Below are 15,809 nucleotides of genomic sequence, written 5' to 3' on the forward strand. Positions count from 1 at the left end.
TCAGAGGTGGGAGCGGAGGGGGTGCTGGGCACAGTAAGTCCTGGTCCTCTACATGACAAAGGGGGTAGAACACATTGGCAGAGGAAGGGGAATTCAGTTGGGGAAAATCAGTGGGCTGAGAAGACAGACCCAAAGGGACTGGGTTAGAAACAGCATCTCAGGAGCAGTGCTGCTGCCTCAGGCAAGTGTTAAGACTTGGGGGGCAGGCGGGAGGAGTTTTCACAGCCCCTGCATCCCTCCATACTTGCCTACCCTGAATCCCTAGAGCCTGTCAGTGCACATGTCCTCTGGGGAGAAACAAACTGTCCAGGTGAGTCTGACCCAAGTGCCTAGCAAGGATCAGAGAGGATGTGGTTCTCAAACTTTTTTTTTTAAACTCCAAATTATCCTCTTTCAGTAGAAGAACCCAGAAATGACAAAGAATTGGACAGAACCTAGCAAAAGGCAATCATACAATACCTGTTCAAAAAAGCCTTCCTGCGTATAGGAATGTAGGAACAGTCACCGAGAACTAACTGCAACTCAAGACAACCCTGGTGGCTTGCCGCTAACAGAGTCCTTACAATTTCCAGAATGTCAGGGACAATAGGACCTTTGTGATGTTCCAAAGCACCAAGTGGCAGGCTTCTTAGCAGAATACTCAATTAGAGCTCAACCCTTCCCCTGCTATTCTCTAATACATTGAAATTTCTTTTTTATTCATTTATTTATTTATTTTCATAATTTCTTTTTTTTTAAATAATAAATTTTATTTTTATATTCCCCATACAATTGCAACCCCCCCATTCTGACCCCAATCCCTCCCCTCCCGCCCCCCCACCCCCCAAAAAGTGTCTCTGGTGCATAGTTTTTTGTTGATTTTGATTTTCACTTTCTTATAGTTATTCATTTTCCTAAATTTCTTAATCATCTCCTAGAAGGCAAATTTAATTGTTCAAACCAAAAGTGTAGGAGCCCAAATTTTTTGGAAGTGCCCATGTGAATATCCAGCGTATCCCAAATGACAAGATACAAAATCTGAGAAATGGCTTGGCAATGCAAGCCTAGAGAATACATGAGGGTCATTTTCAAATGCTTACAAGATGGTGATGCCATGGGAATAAAGTACTGGGGTAGAGCTAGGACTGATGGAGAGTTACCTCACAACTGTCAGGACAGTATGCAGAATGGGGTCTGTCTCCCCAAGAAGAGACAGATCAAAGGGGCAACATAAGAAAGCCTGCAGATTCTGCCAATGGATGACCAAGTCAAGAATAAGGAATCAGGGCCTCCCCGGTGGCGCAGCGGTTGAGCGCTGGGTTGCGAAGCTGCCCGCAGCCACTGCGATGCCGGTTCGATCCCCGGCTGCTCCCCGGCCACCGGAGGAGGGTCCCACATGGCGCGCAGACCTCTCCTGCCGCCCGCTGCTCCCCTCAGCAGTGTCCTTCGGTCCTTCTGCCTGCTCTGCTCCCCGCTCTGGCTCTGGTGAATTCTCTCACCCTCCCACGCTTCTGACTGTACCCAGTGCATGTATAAACTAAACAAACAAACAAACAAATAAATAAATAAGACATGCCTCTAGAAAATTAAAAAAAAAAAAAAAAAAAGAATAAGGAATCACCTTACCCAAGTAAGGGAATAGTTTAATGACCACAACATGCAGACATGCTATAATATTATCTATAATGTCTGCAGGTAGGGACACTCAGGTCTTGTGAAAAATTCACAAAGGTACTGGTTGTACTGATGATAAAAGATATTAAGAAGTCACTGCTTCTTTAATCAGGAGACACAGTTGGTTAAGAGAGCTTAAGAGCTTAAGAATACTAGCTCATTCATGTCTCTCCTTCTAGATTCCCACACAAAATAAAAATAAGAAATGACAGAAGACAGAATGACAATCTTCATTCCTCTCGCTTTTGATGACACTGTCTACATTCTAAAAGCTGGCATGTTCTGAATTCAGAACAAGCAAAGCAATACAGGTCAGTGCCTACCTGTGGCTATATTTAATGTGTATCAATGTGGAAGATATTTTTGGAACTACCAATTGAATAAAACCATGGATAAAGATGTCATATGATTTCAGATTCACTGTGTATATTCAATAAGGTGGATAAACCTATCTTATAATGTCATGATATATTTATGGTAACTAGTCAGTCCTCATCTTATTGAATGTGTCCCTATTAAAAATTTCAATTTATGGACCGCCTATGTGGCGCAGGCAGTTGAGTACTGCACCGTGAAGCTGTCCGCAGCCTCTGCAGTGCAGGATCAATCCCGGCCGGCAAGGGAGATACCCACATGGCACGGCAAACCTCTCCTGTCTCGCCCGCTGCTCCCCTCAGCAGTGTATTTCATCAGTCTGCCTGTTCTGTTCCCCGCTCTATCTCTGGTGAATCCACTCACCCTCTCACACATCTGGTGAATCCACTCACACATCTGACCTGTACCCTGGTTCTTTTTTTTTTTTTTTTTTTTTTGTGGGTCCCTAGCCAGTGGCCAGGGATCGAACTGGCGCTGCAGAGGCTGCGGGCAGCCTCGCAACGCAGTGCTCAACCGTTGCGCCACCAGGGGAGGCCCAACCCTGGTTCTTGTATAAATAAATAAAAAAAAGTCTTAAAAAAATTTTTTAAAAAAGTAAAAATTTCAATTATGGTGGAAACTTCTCATGTGAGAAAAATACAGTTTTTCAAACTTCTTTTTGAAGACTGTAAACAAAAGAGCTTGAATAACACATCTTTACTCTAGAAGTCTTCATAAAACCAATTATGTCTCCTAATTAAGGATAGCAGTGACTTCCTAATATCTTTTATCATCAGTACAACCAGTGCTTTTGTGAATTTTTCATACTACCTGAGAGTCCCTACTTCCCAGCAATAAGAGAAGGTGCAACATAACTAATCTCACCAATGAACGCTTCTTGAATTTGACCTCAGCTAAATAAAAAACAAAAAGTGTCATTTCCAGACCTTTGGGTGATTCTTCAAACCAAAAGCACTAGCATTAAAACCACAAATGCCAAGTATCTACAATAATACTAGGTCTGAAAAGGGAATCAGTTTGCAGTTGAGGGGCTCAGTGGGACAATCCAGTTAGGATTTAAGTGTTACTAGCCTGCAGGCCATTTATAAAATACCTCTAAACGCAAAGCACACTTTACCTGTGTTCTCATCCCCAGTGAGCAGGAGCTCCCCAGTGCAACACCAGTCCAGGCCTGTGTGGGGGGCATTTCAAGAGGGGGAAATTAATCACATGGCACAATCCCCCTATTCCCCCTAAGCCCCTAATGAACTCCCTTGTTTCGAGATCAAGAGAATTGAGAACCTTAAAGGAGTCCACTGAAAAGGCTTCTTCACCGCAGACTTACAGTTCAGACACTTGTAAAATCTGATGGATGTAAAATTGGTCTTGTTTTACTTCATTAAGAAATAAAGTAGCGGGGTCTCCCTGGTGGTGCAAGGGGTTAAGCATCAGCACTATGAAGCTATCCACAGCCTCTGCATCATGAGTTCAATCTGTTAGGGGGAAAAGGCGGTCCCAAAGCAAATTCCATACAGGCTTTGTGGACTCCACCCCCACCCCAGGTCAAAGCCAAAGACACTGGGAACTCCAAATCCCATCACCACCAAAGGGAAGGTGGCTGGGACCTGAGGGTGGGGTTAAGCAGCCAGGTGGATACAAAAGGCAGACACGTGGGCTTTGGGGGGCTCTCCATTTTTGGGCTCTCGGCCAGCTTGGAGTGTCCGGCCAGCTCGGAGAGTGACTTTGGGTTTCCAGGTCGTCGGATCGGGTAGGACGCATTAAAGACTTTTATTTCCCTATTTCCTCCCTAAGTTGTACATTTTCCTTATTTCCTTTCCTCTTGTAAATAAACCTTTTATTAACCCTTTTGCATGTGTCTGTAGTAGAGTATTCATAAGTCTCTTTAAAGCGCGCGGGTGAGGACCCACAGCCAGGAACCCGTTTAATATCGGGGCTGCTCTATAACAAATCCCCGGCCTGCCAGGGAGCTGACCCACATGGTGTAGCAGACCTCTCTGTCTTGTCTGCTGCTCCCCTCAGCAGTATATTTCAGTGGATCTGCCTGTTCTGCTCCCCATTCTGTCTCTGGTGAATCCTCTCGGCCCCAGCACCTCTGGCCTACAGCACCCCCAGCTCTTCTGTGTATAAATAAATAAATTTAAAAAAAAGAAAACAGCCATGCCTCTCTTACTGAAATAAAAACATCTTTGAACAATGACAGAAACATGCAATCTCACAGCTCCAAATTTTTCAGCCACTATCATTTCACTTACTGATAGTTAGTGTGTGTAATATACACAGACACTAAGACACTTATGCTGCATAAATGATTAAGTGAGATAATCTTGGGTCTATGATAGGCAATAAATTAGGGGCCAGTGGTTATTACTACAACTGCTGGAACTGGGCACATATTTCTTTCTTGGTGTGTGACTGAAGAGAAAACATAGCTTCTGAAAACGTTTCCAAATATTCATGATGGAGCTGGCTCCCACAATTTTTATTAAATCATGTTTATATTAACTTGTCTCCTGCCAGCATCTTTCAAAGTACATTATAGGTTTTTTGAAATTGGAGTAAATGTCACACTTTTTCTTCCCCTCAGTACCTACTCTTTGGTGCTAGCTCCTGAGTAATGGGGCTTTTTATGTTGTATGTGGACATGATCACATGACCATTTTGGGTTACCCCAGGAATTTACTTATGGCTCCATAGAGTGTCCCTTTTCCCATTTGTTCCCATGAGTTTATGGTGCATAGCGGTAATATAAATGTATAAGCTGGACACTCAAGAATTGCCATGTGATTGTTAAGTCCTCATGACCTGCTGAGAGAGCATCATCACCATCATCCCCAATGCCATTACCACCATCATCTCCCAATCTAGAGAGGAGGGAACAGAGGCAGAGGTTGCTTGCAAGGTCACTAGCTCCCGAGTGCTAGAGTCAGGGCCATCAGGCTGGTCACACTGGCTTCAGAGCCCATGGGCTTAGCCACAGGCACAATGCCACAGTGAAAACTCATCACCGCACCAGGACACCAAAAATAAATGCAAATAAGAGTCCATAAATCAGGGGGAAGTCCAAGAGACTCCTTACTCTGAACAGCTCCTCCAACCCCTTCCTTCCTGAGGCTGACGACCTGGTTATTTATAAAGAGATAAGCAACTTTTTTTCTCTTAAGGTAGATGGTGTGGAAACACATTTCTATCTCATACACCAAGCTAGTTGTTAGATCTGCTTTCAAACTATGGAAAATTAGCACACTGCAGGCTGCAGAGACCACACTGAGGGGGAAATTCATAGCAAGTACTTATACAGGACAGAAATATAATGTTCTTAACTATCCCAAGTGTCCACAGACAGCAGATCAGAAAAGGCTAGGATCAGATAATCAAAAAGAGCAAATGGAAAATAAAGACAAGTAAATCTTTTGATCTCACTAGAAATCAAGTAAATTGAATTAAAACAATGGGATATCACTTTTTACCGTAATTTATCAAAGGTGTTTAAAATATGATCGTTGTCCATGTGGAGAAGGGTGTAAAAATTCTTTCCTGCTGGAGTGCAAATTGGTTCAGCTTTTCCAGATATCAGTTTGGCTGCAGATATCATAAAACTTAAAAGAGGTATTATTCCCTGAATGCTGTAGTTCAAATTTATCTAAAGGAAATTATGAGAGGAATGAAAAGATTAATCACAAAGATGTTTAGACACTACTTCTAATAACAAAATATTAGAAACCTATTATGTTAAGGGAACAGGGCCTCCCTGGTGGCACAAGGGGTTAAGCACTGCACTATGAAGCAATCCACAGCCTCTGCAGCATGAGTCCGATCCCCAGCAGGCCAGAGAGCTACCCACATGGCGCAGCAGATCTCTCCTGTTTCCCCTCTGCTCCCCTCAGCAGTATATTTCAGCCAGTCTGCCTGTTCTGCACCCCACTCTGTCTCTGGTGAGTTCTCTCACCCCCCGCATCTCTGGCCTGTACCCCAGCTCTTGTATGCATAAATAAATAAATCTTTAAAAAAAAAATTAAGGGACGAGTCACCTGGATTAACAAAAATATATTAAGCTGAAAATTACTCTCATGCAGAGGTTTTGGTGACATGAAAAACACTTCTAATATCAAGAGGGAAAAAAGCAACATTAAAAAGTTGCAATGACACAGTTTCTAAGTGTAACCTGCAGGAAATTCATCAGCTGACTGACTGGTACTGAATGATTTAAAGTATATAAAAAACTTGGAAACAAGCTGAAAGAAACGTGGTAAAAATCTATGCCGGATAAAAAAAGAAAGGTGTTTCCTTTTCTGCACTTGAATGTTTTTCATTCTTTCTCCAATAATATGTTTTTTTTTAAATTTCTGCGTAGAAGAATTAGGGTGTAGGCCAGAGGTATGGGGGGTGGTGAGAGGATTCACCAGAGACAGAGTGGGGAGCAGACCACGTGCATTGACTGAAATATACTGCTGAGGGGAGCAGTGGGCAAGACAGGAGAGGTCTGCTGTGCCATGTGGGTAGCTCCCTGGCCAGGGATCGAACTAGTGGTGATAGTGCTAAGACTTAATTAACCCTGAGGTCACCAGAGAGGCCCTCCAATAATATTTTTTACTTTACAATGAGGAAAAGCATTGAAAATTAATGAACAGAACCCAAAAAGGACTGTAATTCTTCACATTGTACGCGCTGATCTCTCAGAATAGGTACATCCCCAGCCCACATATTTTTTCCCCTATCACCAGGGGGTGGCTGGTGGCTGTTTCTCAGTAGCTACTAAAACACTCCAGTGTTAGGGGGAAAAGGATGTCCTAAAGCTAATTCCATACAGGCTTTGTGGGCTGCTCCGTAACACCAGGAGGAAAGAAAGCCTGGCTACAGGTAGGGCCTGTGGAAACACACACTCTGGAAATCCAGGAGATGAGTGTGTGTGGCTAAGAGCAGGGGGTGTGCTTTGTAAGATATGACCCACGTCTGTGTCATGGCTTGTTTGAGACGAAAGGTGAAAATACATCATTCTAGGCAACATGGCTTTTTCTAATTATAATGTTGCTTGGTATTTAATAATATTCGGAGAGTAATATCTCTTAATGATTAAAATATTTATCAGTGATTAAAATATTTTTCTACTGGGCCTCCCTGGTGGTGCAAGGGTTGAGCACAGCACTGCGAAGCTATCTGCAGCCTCTGCAGCACAAGTTTGATGCCCGGCTGGCCAGGGAGCTATCCACATGGCCCAGCAGACCTCTTCTGTCTCACCTGCTGCTCCCCTCAGCAGTGTATTTCAGTCCTTCTGCCTGTTCTGCTTCCCGCTCTGTCTCTGGTGAATCCTCCATCCTCTGCACCTCTGGCCTACACCCCAGTTCTGGTATGCATAAATAAATACATCTTTAAAAAACCCAAAAAGTAAAATATTTATCTACAGCTTAATGTTCCTTAGACACAGCGATAGAAATAGGCGCTTTCTGTAGCTATTCTGGCTACAAATTGAGAAGACCCTTTGAGCTCACTGAGGAAAACCACAGTTCCCTTAAATAATTACAGTTCTGTTGGTTTTCAGTTACATTATTCTATTGCTTGAATATGTATTCCTCTTCAAACAGGGAGATGAGTGGAGCTCTGGTGACCAGATCCTGGGAGACCTACAGCCAATTTCTCCTCTTTGTGTCCCAACAAGCAACCCTAACTTGTTTAACCACATGGTGCCTGAAAAGATAAAACATCAAAGGCTGGCGGTGAGGACTAAATGGTGAGCATATGTAAAACACTGAAAAGAATGCCTGGATCAGCAAACAACCTCCTATCGACTTCTGCATCGCTGCTCTGGAATGAAGAAAATCTACCCTACATTCTAGGCTCTTTACACTGAGCCCATGTCCAAAAAGTCATAAAACTGAAAGGAAACTACAGGCCTTGATCTTTTAGAGTAGCTTTTACTGGGCTTCTCCTCTCATTGTAATAACAACTACAGCTGGGCTAGGGGTACCCACAAACTGCAACAGGAGTCTCACACATGAAAGAAGCTTCAGGGGTAAATCTGTGTGGGTTTTTGTTTTTGTTTTTGTTTTTTTTTGTCATTGAGTCTCCTAAAATAAAATCATGAAATTCTCAACTGCAAACCTTTTGATTCCACCATACTTACTTCACCTGGAAAAGACAATTACCTATCATCTCTAAAAATGTACCATTTTTATTAACAAACCCCCATAACAGAAGGAATTAAACAAGTAGATCCAAGACATGAGAACTGAAGGATTTCAGTTATATTCACTATAATTAATATTTTTAAAAGATCAATTAAGGCAAATGCAAATATGAAATTCCAATTTTTGCAGCTTTAAAACACTGACTGAAATCATACTAGTTAACTAGTTCACAAAATAATTAACAAAGTAGAACCTGTTGTTCAGAGCATTTTAGAAAATTTTAATCTGCTCAGTAAGATGGTCTTCCTATAGCAAGAAAAAGACAAGAAATTATCTTTCATGGGGTATCAGTCTTCATTTTTCAGAAAAAGCCCCTTTAACATATGTTAATATATACCTGCCTATATATGCAAACATATAATCAGAATGCAACTTTTTTTTTGTACCCCTGATTTTAGAAATGCTTCTCTTTTTTTTAAGATTTATTTATTTATGCATATAAGAGCTGGGGTACAGGCCAGAGATGGGGGTGTGTGTGTGTGTGAGAGGATTCACCAGAGACTGAGTGGGGAACAGAACAGGCAGACTGACTGAAATACACTGCTGAGGGAAACAGCGGGCAAGACAGGAGAGGTCTGCTGCACCATGTGGGTCAGCTCCCTGACCAGCCGGGGATCGAACTCCCGCGTGCTGCAGAGGCTGCGGATTGCTTCATAGTGCGGTGCTTAACCCCTTGCACCACCAGGGAGGCCCCAGAATGCAACTTTTAAGGATGGCATTATAAGTCTAAACATTTCAATAAAGCCAGGGGATACCTGCATTCAGATTTCCTATGGTTATCAATAGAAATAACATCTGGGGCATAGGTTAACTTTCCTAGGCAAATGCTTAAGGTTTCCTAAATGGACAAATGGCAAGTAAGTGGGAGCAGACAGATTTGAAGCTGGTGTTTAGAAAACGTAGACAAGGTAAAGTTAGAGAACTAACAAAAATTATGTTCACTGCCATCTGATTCTCACTAAGAAAGGGCATCTCATCTCTTTCGTCCATACCTCAACAATCACGCGGGTCAATTTTTGGATAACACATCTCAGAAAACACTTGCCGCTGAAAAATCCAGATCAAGAGATGACTTGTTGAATTACTACACTTCTTCGCCTCCTTAGTCGGTTAATTACTGATCCCAGGCATATTTTATACTTTCCCCAGGAAATCTGCAAAAGTTGTTAGATCTGCAGTGGGTTAACTTTGGGGTTAATGCCAATGGGACCCTGACACCTTTAGAACTATGATCTTTGAACATTAAAAGGAACAACCAGCCTTCTCTAGACCACGGACTTTCACTTCCAATATAACAAAAGCCTTCATCATGTAAAACCTCTATTATATTTCCTGTTTATATTGTATGTAATGCAAGTATGGAAGTGGATAATATAATCACAAAACAATTTGCATGGATATGGTTTTCATTACTGAGAATCCTAAACACCAAAGGTGTGTGAATATACATCATTTAAAAAAATAAGCGCCCCCACCCTCACCCCACCTTGTCACAGGGGATTAAGTCTTAGCACTATCAAGCTATTGTCAGTCACTGTGGCCTGAGTTAGATCCCAGGGCAGGCAGCTACCCACATGGCACACCAGCCCTCTCCTGACTCGCCCGCCCGCTGCTCCCCTCAGCAGTGTACTTCAGTCAAATCGCCTGTTCTGCTCCCCACTCTGTCTCTGGTGAATCCTCTTACTACACCCCTCCCCGGACTGCTGGTCTACACCCCAGCTCTTGTATGCATAAATAAAATCTTAAAAAAAAAAAGGCACCTGAAAGTGTGGGTCAAAGTTTCCATACTACACCCCATTATCTTGTAGGCCCACACATACATCCCTTTTTCCCCTCTTATATTTTCTCAGTCTTTCATTCTTAAGCTAGTGCCTATTAGACCAATAACTTAGTACTTTGCAAAATTTGAATGGCATGCTAAATTCCTCACATGCAGGACTTTGCAATCCTAAAACTGTAATGAACTGCAATTCCCCAAAAACTAGCCATGTAATGAATACAAAGTGGACAAAGACTTTTCCTAGAGAGCTGACCGAATGTGTATTTGCTGTAGTACCATTGATTAGATGGTAGTCTGGCCTCTTCTGTTTCATGACCACAGACTGTACTCTTTTGCAGATCTTTTTCTTGCACATGCACAGAGCAGGTCACAAGGAGGATTTCAGAAGCAATGCAAACTCACTGTCACTACAGGAAAAACAGCCTCATATACTATGCCTGCCTTTAAAAGTCTGGTAGACATTATGATGCTATATTTTCAGTAACATATAATTATAATCCTTTCATGTTCTTTAAATGGACAGAAAATGGACACATGACTCTCTAAACCCTACGCACTTAACATTCATAAGGAGATATAATTCCTTTAAAATCGCATTTCATTTTTTTTCGTAGTGAAAAAAAAATTGGGGAACCTTTAAAACTATCACCACAGGGGAAGAGAGGGGAGAAAGTCAGAAAAATACTCAAAGCAGTGGAAGGCTGGATAGGTGGAGGATGCCAAGGGGCGGGGGAGGGTTTGGTGAGGTTCTAGGCAAGCCCTCAAATGACGTCACCCCACATACATAATGTTACAGCAGTCAGCACAGGCCTCCTGCTTTCCCATTGGTGAACAGGGTGTCAGCCGACATCAGAAGATAATCCTCATTGGCCAGACAATTACAACTGGAGCAACTAGCATCCACCTCTGTTAGCAGAGACCTGGCAGGCTGCTGAAAGGGAAGCTAAAGCCAGCAGCTGCCCTTCTCAATGAGTGTTCTGCAGCCTTCCAAAGCAGTAGTCCTTCTGCTCCCCCGACTAGCAGCGTTCCTAAATGCAGCCAGCGGCCAGTGTGAATTACCAGGGCAAGTCCAGATATCTCCTGAAAGAACAAAACACCTCTCTTTTCAATCTTGTAAAATCACAAGGGTTTTTTCTGTGTCAGAATGAAACTCAAAAATAGCACTAACCAGCATTTCCCTCTACCTCACGTAATAACTCCTTTACTAGACAATATCACCCAGAATATTTTAAACTTGACATGTAGTTCCAAGATGAGGCAGAGGATGATTCTCCAACGGAATATGTTTTTCCCTTCCGTTTAATTGTTTTTCTAATTATTGCATAGGAAACTATTTGCTTAAAGAGAAAAAGCTCTATAGTATTCATCCTGTGTCGAAAATAATGAATACAGGGTTAATCATTTATTAAAGAGGAATAAACTTGCTTCTGTGGAGCAGTTTGGTGTTTACACAAACACCACTCCAAAAAGAGGAGCCCCATTGTTTAATGATGCAATAAGATAGTGAATATGAATTAAACACACCTTTCCAAGGAGCTCTTAAATGACAGGCAGTGCAGGCAGCATACTGAGAAAACACCACTCCTGGCCTTCCGACAATTCTTCAAAAGAATTGTACAAAAGCTAGTACAGCTCATTTTGCAAAGAACAATTTATAATCCTCTAAATTAACAAGTTTTGTTTGTGGCGGCAGCTGAGAGATCTGTGAGGACAACTGCAAAGGCTGTCTTAAGAGGTAGAGCAAAGCCTCCCAGTGTTGTTAAACCTCCAGAAGCTGTTTCAAACCATTTTAGGCTAATGAGTCTGGAAGAGGTTAAGATCTGTGGTTTCCAAACTTCCCTTGCTCAGAAGGAAGGCCTGACCCTTGCTTATGCAGACTCCTTGTCCTGTTAACGAGGGCAAAGAAACCTTTTTGTATGCCTCTAGTGCAAGACTTTTGAAGGCTGGAAGTGGAGGGGTTTATAAAATTAAGACCTCAGGACATTGGCAGAAATGCACACACACAGAGACACACACACTGGGGTAAAAGAACATGGCAAGACCTTTAGGGTCAGGGAGGTTTGCAAAGATGGGTTGGTTTCACTGCCAAGAACTTGCATCAACAAAGAGCAAAAGCCAAGCAGGGAAAAACCCTAGTAGGTGACTGCAGACACTTTACTCAGAAGGCAGGGGAGATCCAAATGTGTTAAGCCTCAGGTATTAACAGTTAGTGCTGGCAATAAAATGGGCAGCCATCATTTTTACCAGCTGGATGAGCATGTCCCACTGCCATCTGCCATGCACAAAGCATTTTTCCAGGCGCTGGGGGGAAATCTAGAGTGGAATAGGACAAAAAGCAGGCCCAGAACAGCTCCGCAGCTCCGGCAGGAGGCACAGGCACGTTCAGACATACATGAATAAAGGCCAGGAAAGGCACTGCCAGAAGGTACAAAAAAGGTCTGGAATGGCACGGTGGTCAGACCCGCAAAGGAGGAGTCAGCGGTGCTTTTTTGCCTTTTGCTGCCGGTGAGGGTGAGGCCCTGTCTGGGTCAGCATGCCCTGGAGTGAGCGGAGAAAACAGGCGGGAAACATAATGGAGGCTGTGGCCTCCGTGGAAAGGCAACAAGTAAACACGAGCTGTGCCCGCCGCGGCGGGCAGGAGGTCTGGCAGCGAGCAGGGGCGGCCGGCGCGCAAAGCAGCCGACCCAGCCAGGCAGGTTCCACCAGGCGGCCGCAGGCTGCAGGCGCGGCGGACCGTGGCGAGCCCAGCGCGCTCGGGCTGGCGAGAGGGCGCAGGGCCTGGGCGGAGAGGCGGGCGGCCCAGCCACCCCCAGCGGGCTGTCCAGAGCCCCCAGCCGCCTCCAGCGCCACCCGCTCCGCGGGAGGAGGAAATGCATCTGGCCAGGACCCCGCGGCCGGGCTCCGCGGCCCTCCCCGGTCTCCACCCGGGCGGGGTCCAGCTCCGGCGTCCACCCAAGCCCCTTCCGGACCCACCCTGGGCGCACAGCCCCGCGCCCCCGGCCCGGGCGAGCGGCTCGCGGCCCCCTTCGGCCCTCGGGCCCTCCTAGCCCTGCCACGCCGCAGCCCGGCTCCCCGCGGCCGCGCGCCGCGCCCGCCCCCAGCAGGCCCGGCCCAGCAGGCGCGCGGCGCGGGGGGCGGTTCCGCCGGGCTGCGGCCGCAAATGGCCAGCGTGCCCCGGCGGGCCGGGCGGCGGGAGCGGCGGCCCGGCCTCCCGAGGTGGGTCGCGACGCCTGGGGGCCGCAGGAAAGGAAGCTGAGCCCCTGCGTCCCCGGTTCTGGCCCGCGGCACCTCCTCGGAGCGCGCCCGGCCGCGCCGCCCCCCGCGCGCCCGCGGCTCCGCGTTCCCATTGATGCGAGGGGGGAGGGCGGCGGGTCCAGAGGCCGCGGGGCACGGGCGATCGCGCTCACCGCGGCTGCAGCGGCCCCACCCGCCCGCCCCCCGGCCCCCAGCGCGGCCAGTCCCTCGCGTGGACCCCGCCGGGGACTAGGGCCACTGCCCAGCTCCGAGCGCGCCAGGCTTGCGCCTCTCTGATTGCCAGACCAGGGGGGAGGGAGGGAGGTAATGTCGGCCACCGCAGCTCTGGCTACGAGGAAGGAGCGAGGTGAGCACACCCTCCCTTGCTAAACACTGCAAGGTGACACAGGATCGCCTCCCACACGGGGGTTTTCAAAAGGGCTGGCGGAGGGAACGCGGTAAACAAGAGGGATGCTTTCCCGGATTAGAAGTTTGTCTGGGGAAAAGCTCTGCGGACCGACCGAGGGGCTTTTCGTGTCTCCATTCCAGCCGGCAGCTTCCCACCGAAGCAGCGCGGAGCGCGTCCAAAAGGCGTCTCCATAAAACAGAAACTTAATCATGGCGTGGCCCGCTCGCCGATTCATTCATTTTTATCCCTGTTTTCATTGTCCCCTGCTCCACTCTCCCGCCCGGGCGCTTTAGGAAACCGGAAAGCGAGGAGGGAGCCCGCAGAGAGGAAGGAGAAAAGTCGGGGCGCTGCAAGGAGAATGGAAGGGCACGCGGGATGGGGCGAGGGCGAGGACCAGGGAGCCGAGGGCGGCGCGCCGGAGAGGGTAGCGCCAGCAGGGGCCGGGGTGCTCCCTCCACCGCCGGGCGCACCCCGCTCGCCCGCGTTCGGGCCAGCAAACCCCACTGTAAATGGAACCCGAGGTGGCACAGGCGAGCAAACCCCACTGTAAATGGAACCCGAGGTGGCACAGGCGAGCAAACCCCGCTGTAAATGGAACCCGAGGTGGCACCGGCAGGGAATCTGGAGCGTGCCTACTCTCCCGCCTTCCCCGCCGCGCAGACAGGGCTCGCTCCTGCACACATCCATGTTCTGTGTTCTCTTATGTTCCATGACCTATGCTGAAGACGCATGTGTGGCCGCGGCTCACTCACACACACAGGGGCGCGCGCAGACCCACGCGCTCCGGAGAGACCCGGGAAGCCGGCGCTCGGCGCCTCCCGCCCCGGCCAGGGGCTGCCCACAGGCAGGCGCGCCGGGCACCCGCGCAGGACTCCCGGGCTCAGGATCACGCGAAAGCATCACCTACCAGTTTTCCTGCATCCACTGGATGGCTTCGTTCTCGTTGAACTGCTTTTCGAATTCATATTCTTGTAAAGTCAACCCTGACATGTTCATTGGGGCTGATGTTCGGAGTCGCTACGTGCTCTCTACACAAAATAAAATAATCTGTAAAGCGCTTGCTGGGGCGCGCGCGCCTGGCCGCTTCCCCCACCCACCCCCCGGTCTCCCCCCGGGCGCTCGGCTCTCGGCGGCCGGCCTGTCCGGCTGCAGCCTCTCTAGCTACATCCAGGGCTGAGCATTGCCTGTGCCTCCGCTCCCGGCTGCCGGCTCCGCGGTCTGGGCTCTGCTCCTCCCGGCGTCCGCATCCACCGTGGGAGGAAATGAACGCCTTGCGGTCTTAGTGCCCGCACGTTTGTCCATCACCCATTTTACTTGTCTACGGGGAAATCTCCTCCCCCTCATGCGATCGGAAAATTAACCCTTTGCTACTGAGAGCCAGTGTGGGCGCGAGCCCTCTCCAGCCCTGGGGCGCAGATTCGTTTGTGGGGAGGCTCCAGGGGGTGGAGGAAGGGCGCCCCGAGGAGGAAGTGGCCTAGAGGTCACCCACAACCCCCGCTCCCAGCCTCGGGGGCCGCCTCGCCTCGCCTCGCCTCTGGATGAAGTTCCAGCGAGCGGGGCGCAGCCCCAAGGCGCCTGGCCTGGCGAGCCTGGCGAGTAACGACAGCCAAATAGTAAACCCTGCTCGCTCCCCGGCTGGGAGAACTCCTGGCAAATTGGCGCTGAGCTCACACGCCCAGGGAAGGCGCCTCCCACCTCCTCGCCCCGGGGGTACCCTCGGGATCCCCCCACCCCCGAGCTAGGATTTTGAATCGCGTCAGCCTGGGGCTGGCGCTTCCCGCAGAGCTCCCCAATCCCGTGCGGGCTGGGGATGCTGAAGGTAAGGAAAGGTCGAAAGCCAGGGTGGCAAGTCGCCAGAAGAGCTAGAGAGGTTAGTTAGGTGGGGGACTGAAGTTGGCCGACTGGAGAGAGATCTGGACCCCTGGCCCGATGTAAACCTTTTTTTTATTTTGTAATTTATAAAGATTTATTTTATTTATGCATACAAGAGCTGGGGTGTATACCAGAGGTGGGGAGGCAGGGAGGTGAGAAGATTCACCAGAGACAGAATGGGGAGCAGAACAAGCTGATTTACTGAAAGACGCTGCTGAGGGGAGCAGTGGGGAGACAGGAGAGGTCTGCCGCGCCATGTGGGTAGCTCCTGGGAATCGAATTCGTGCTGCAGAGGCTGCCAATA

General features: G+C 47.9%; 1 protein-coding gene across 1 annotated transcript in view; it reads right to left on the minus strand.

Moving 5' to 3' along the window:
* ELOVL6 (ELOVL fatty acid elongase 6) overlaps positions 1-14,629 on the minus strand; it is a gene marked incomplete at its 5' end in the record, with an annotated part of 108,029 nt that extends 93,400 nt beyond the window's left edge. Inside the window, one exon of the mRNA XM_084252182.1 lies at positions 14,541-14,629. Coding sequence (XP_084108308.1) covers positions 14,541-14,629 — 89 coding nt within the window. The remainder of the gene's footprint in view (positions 1-14,540) is intronic.
* Positions 14,630-15,809: the final 1,180 nt, after the last annotated feature.

The sequence above is a fragment of the Talpa europaea genome (assembly GCF_964194135.1).
Source record: "Talpa europaea genome assembly, chromosome: 13".
Taxonomy (NCBI): domain Eukaryota; kingdom Metazoa; phylum Chordata; class Mammalia; order Eulipotyphla; family Talpidae; genus Talpa; species Talpa europaea.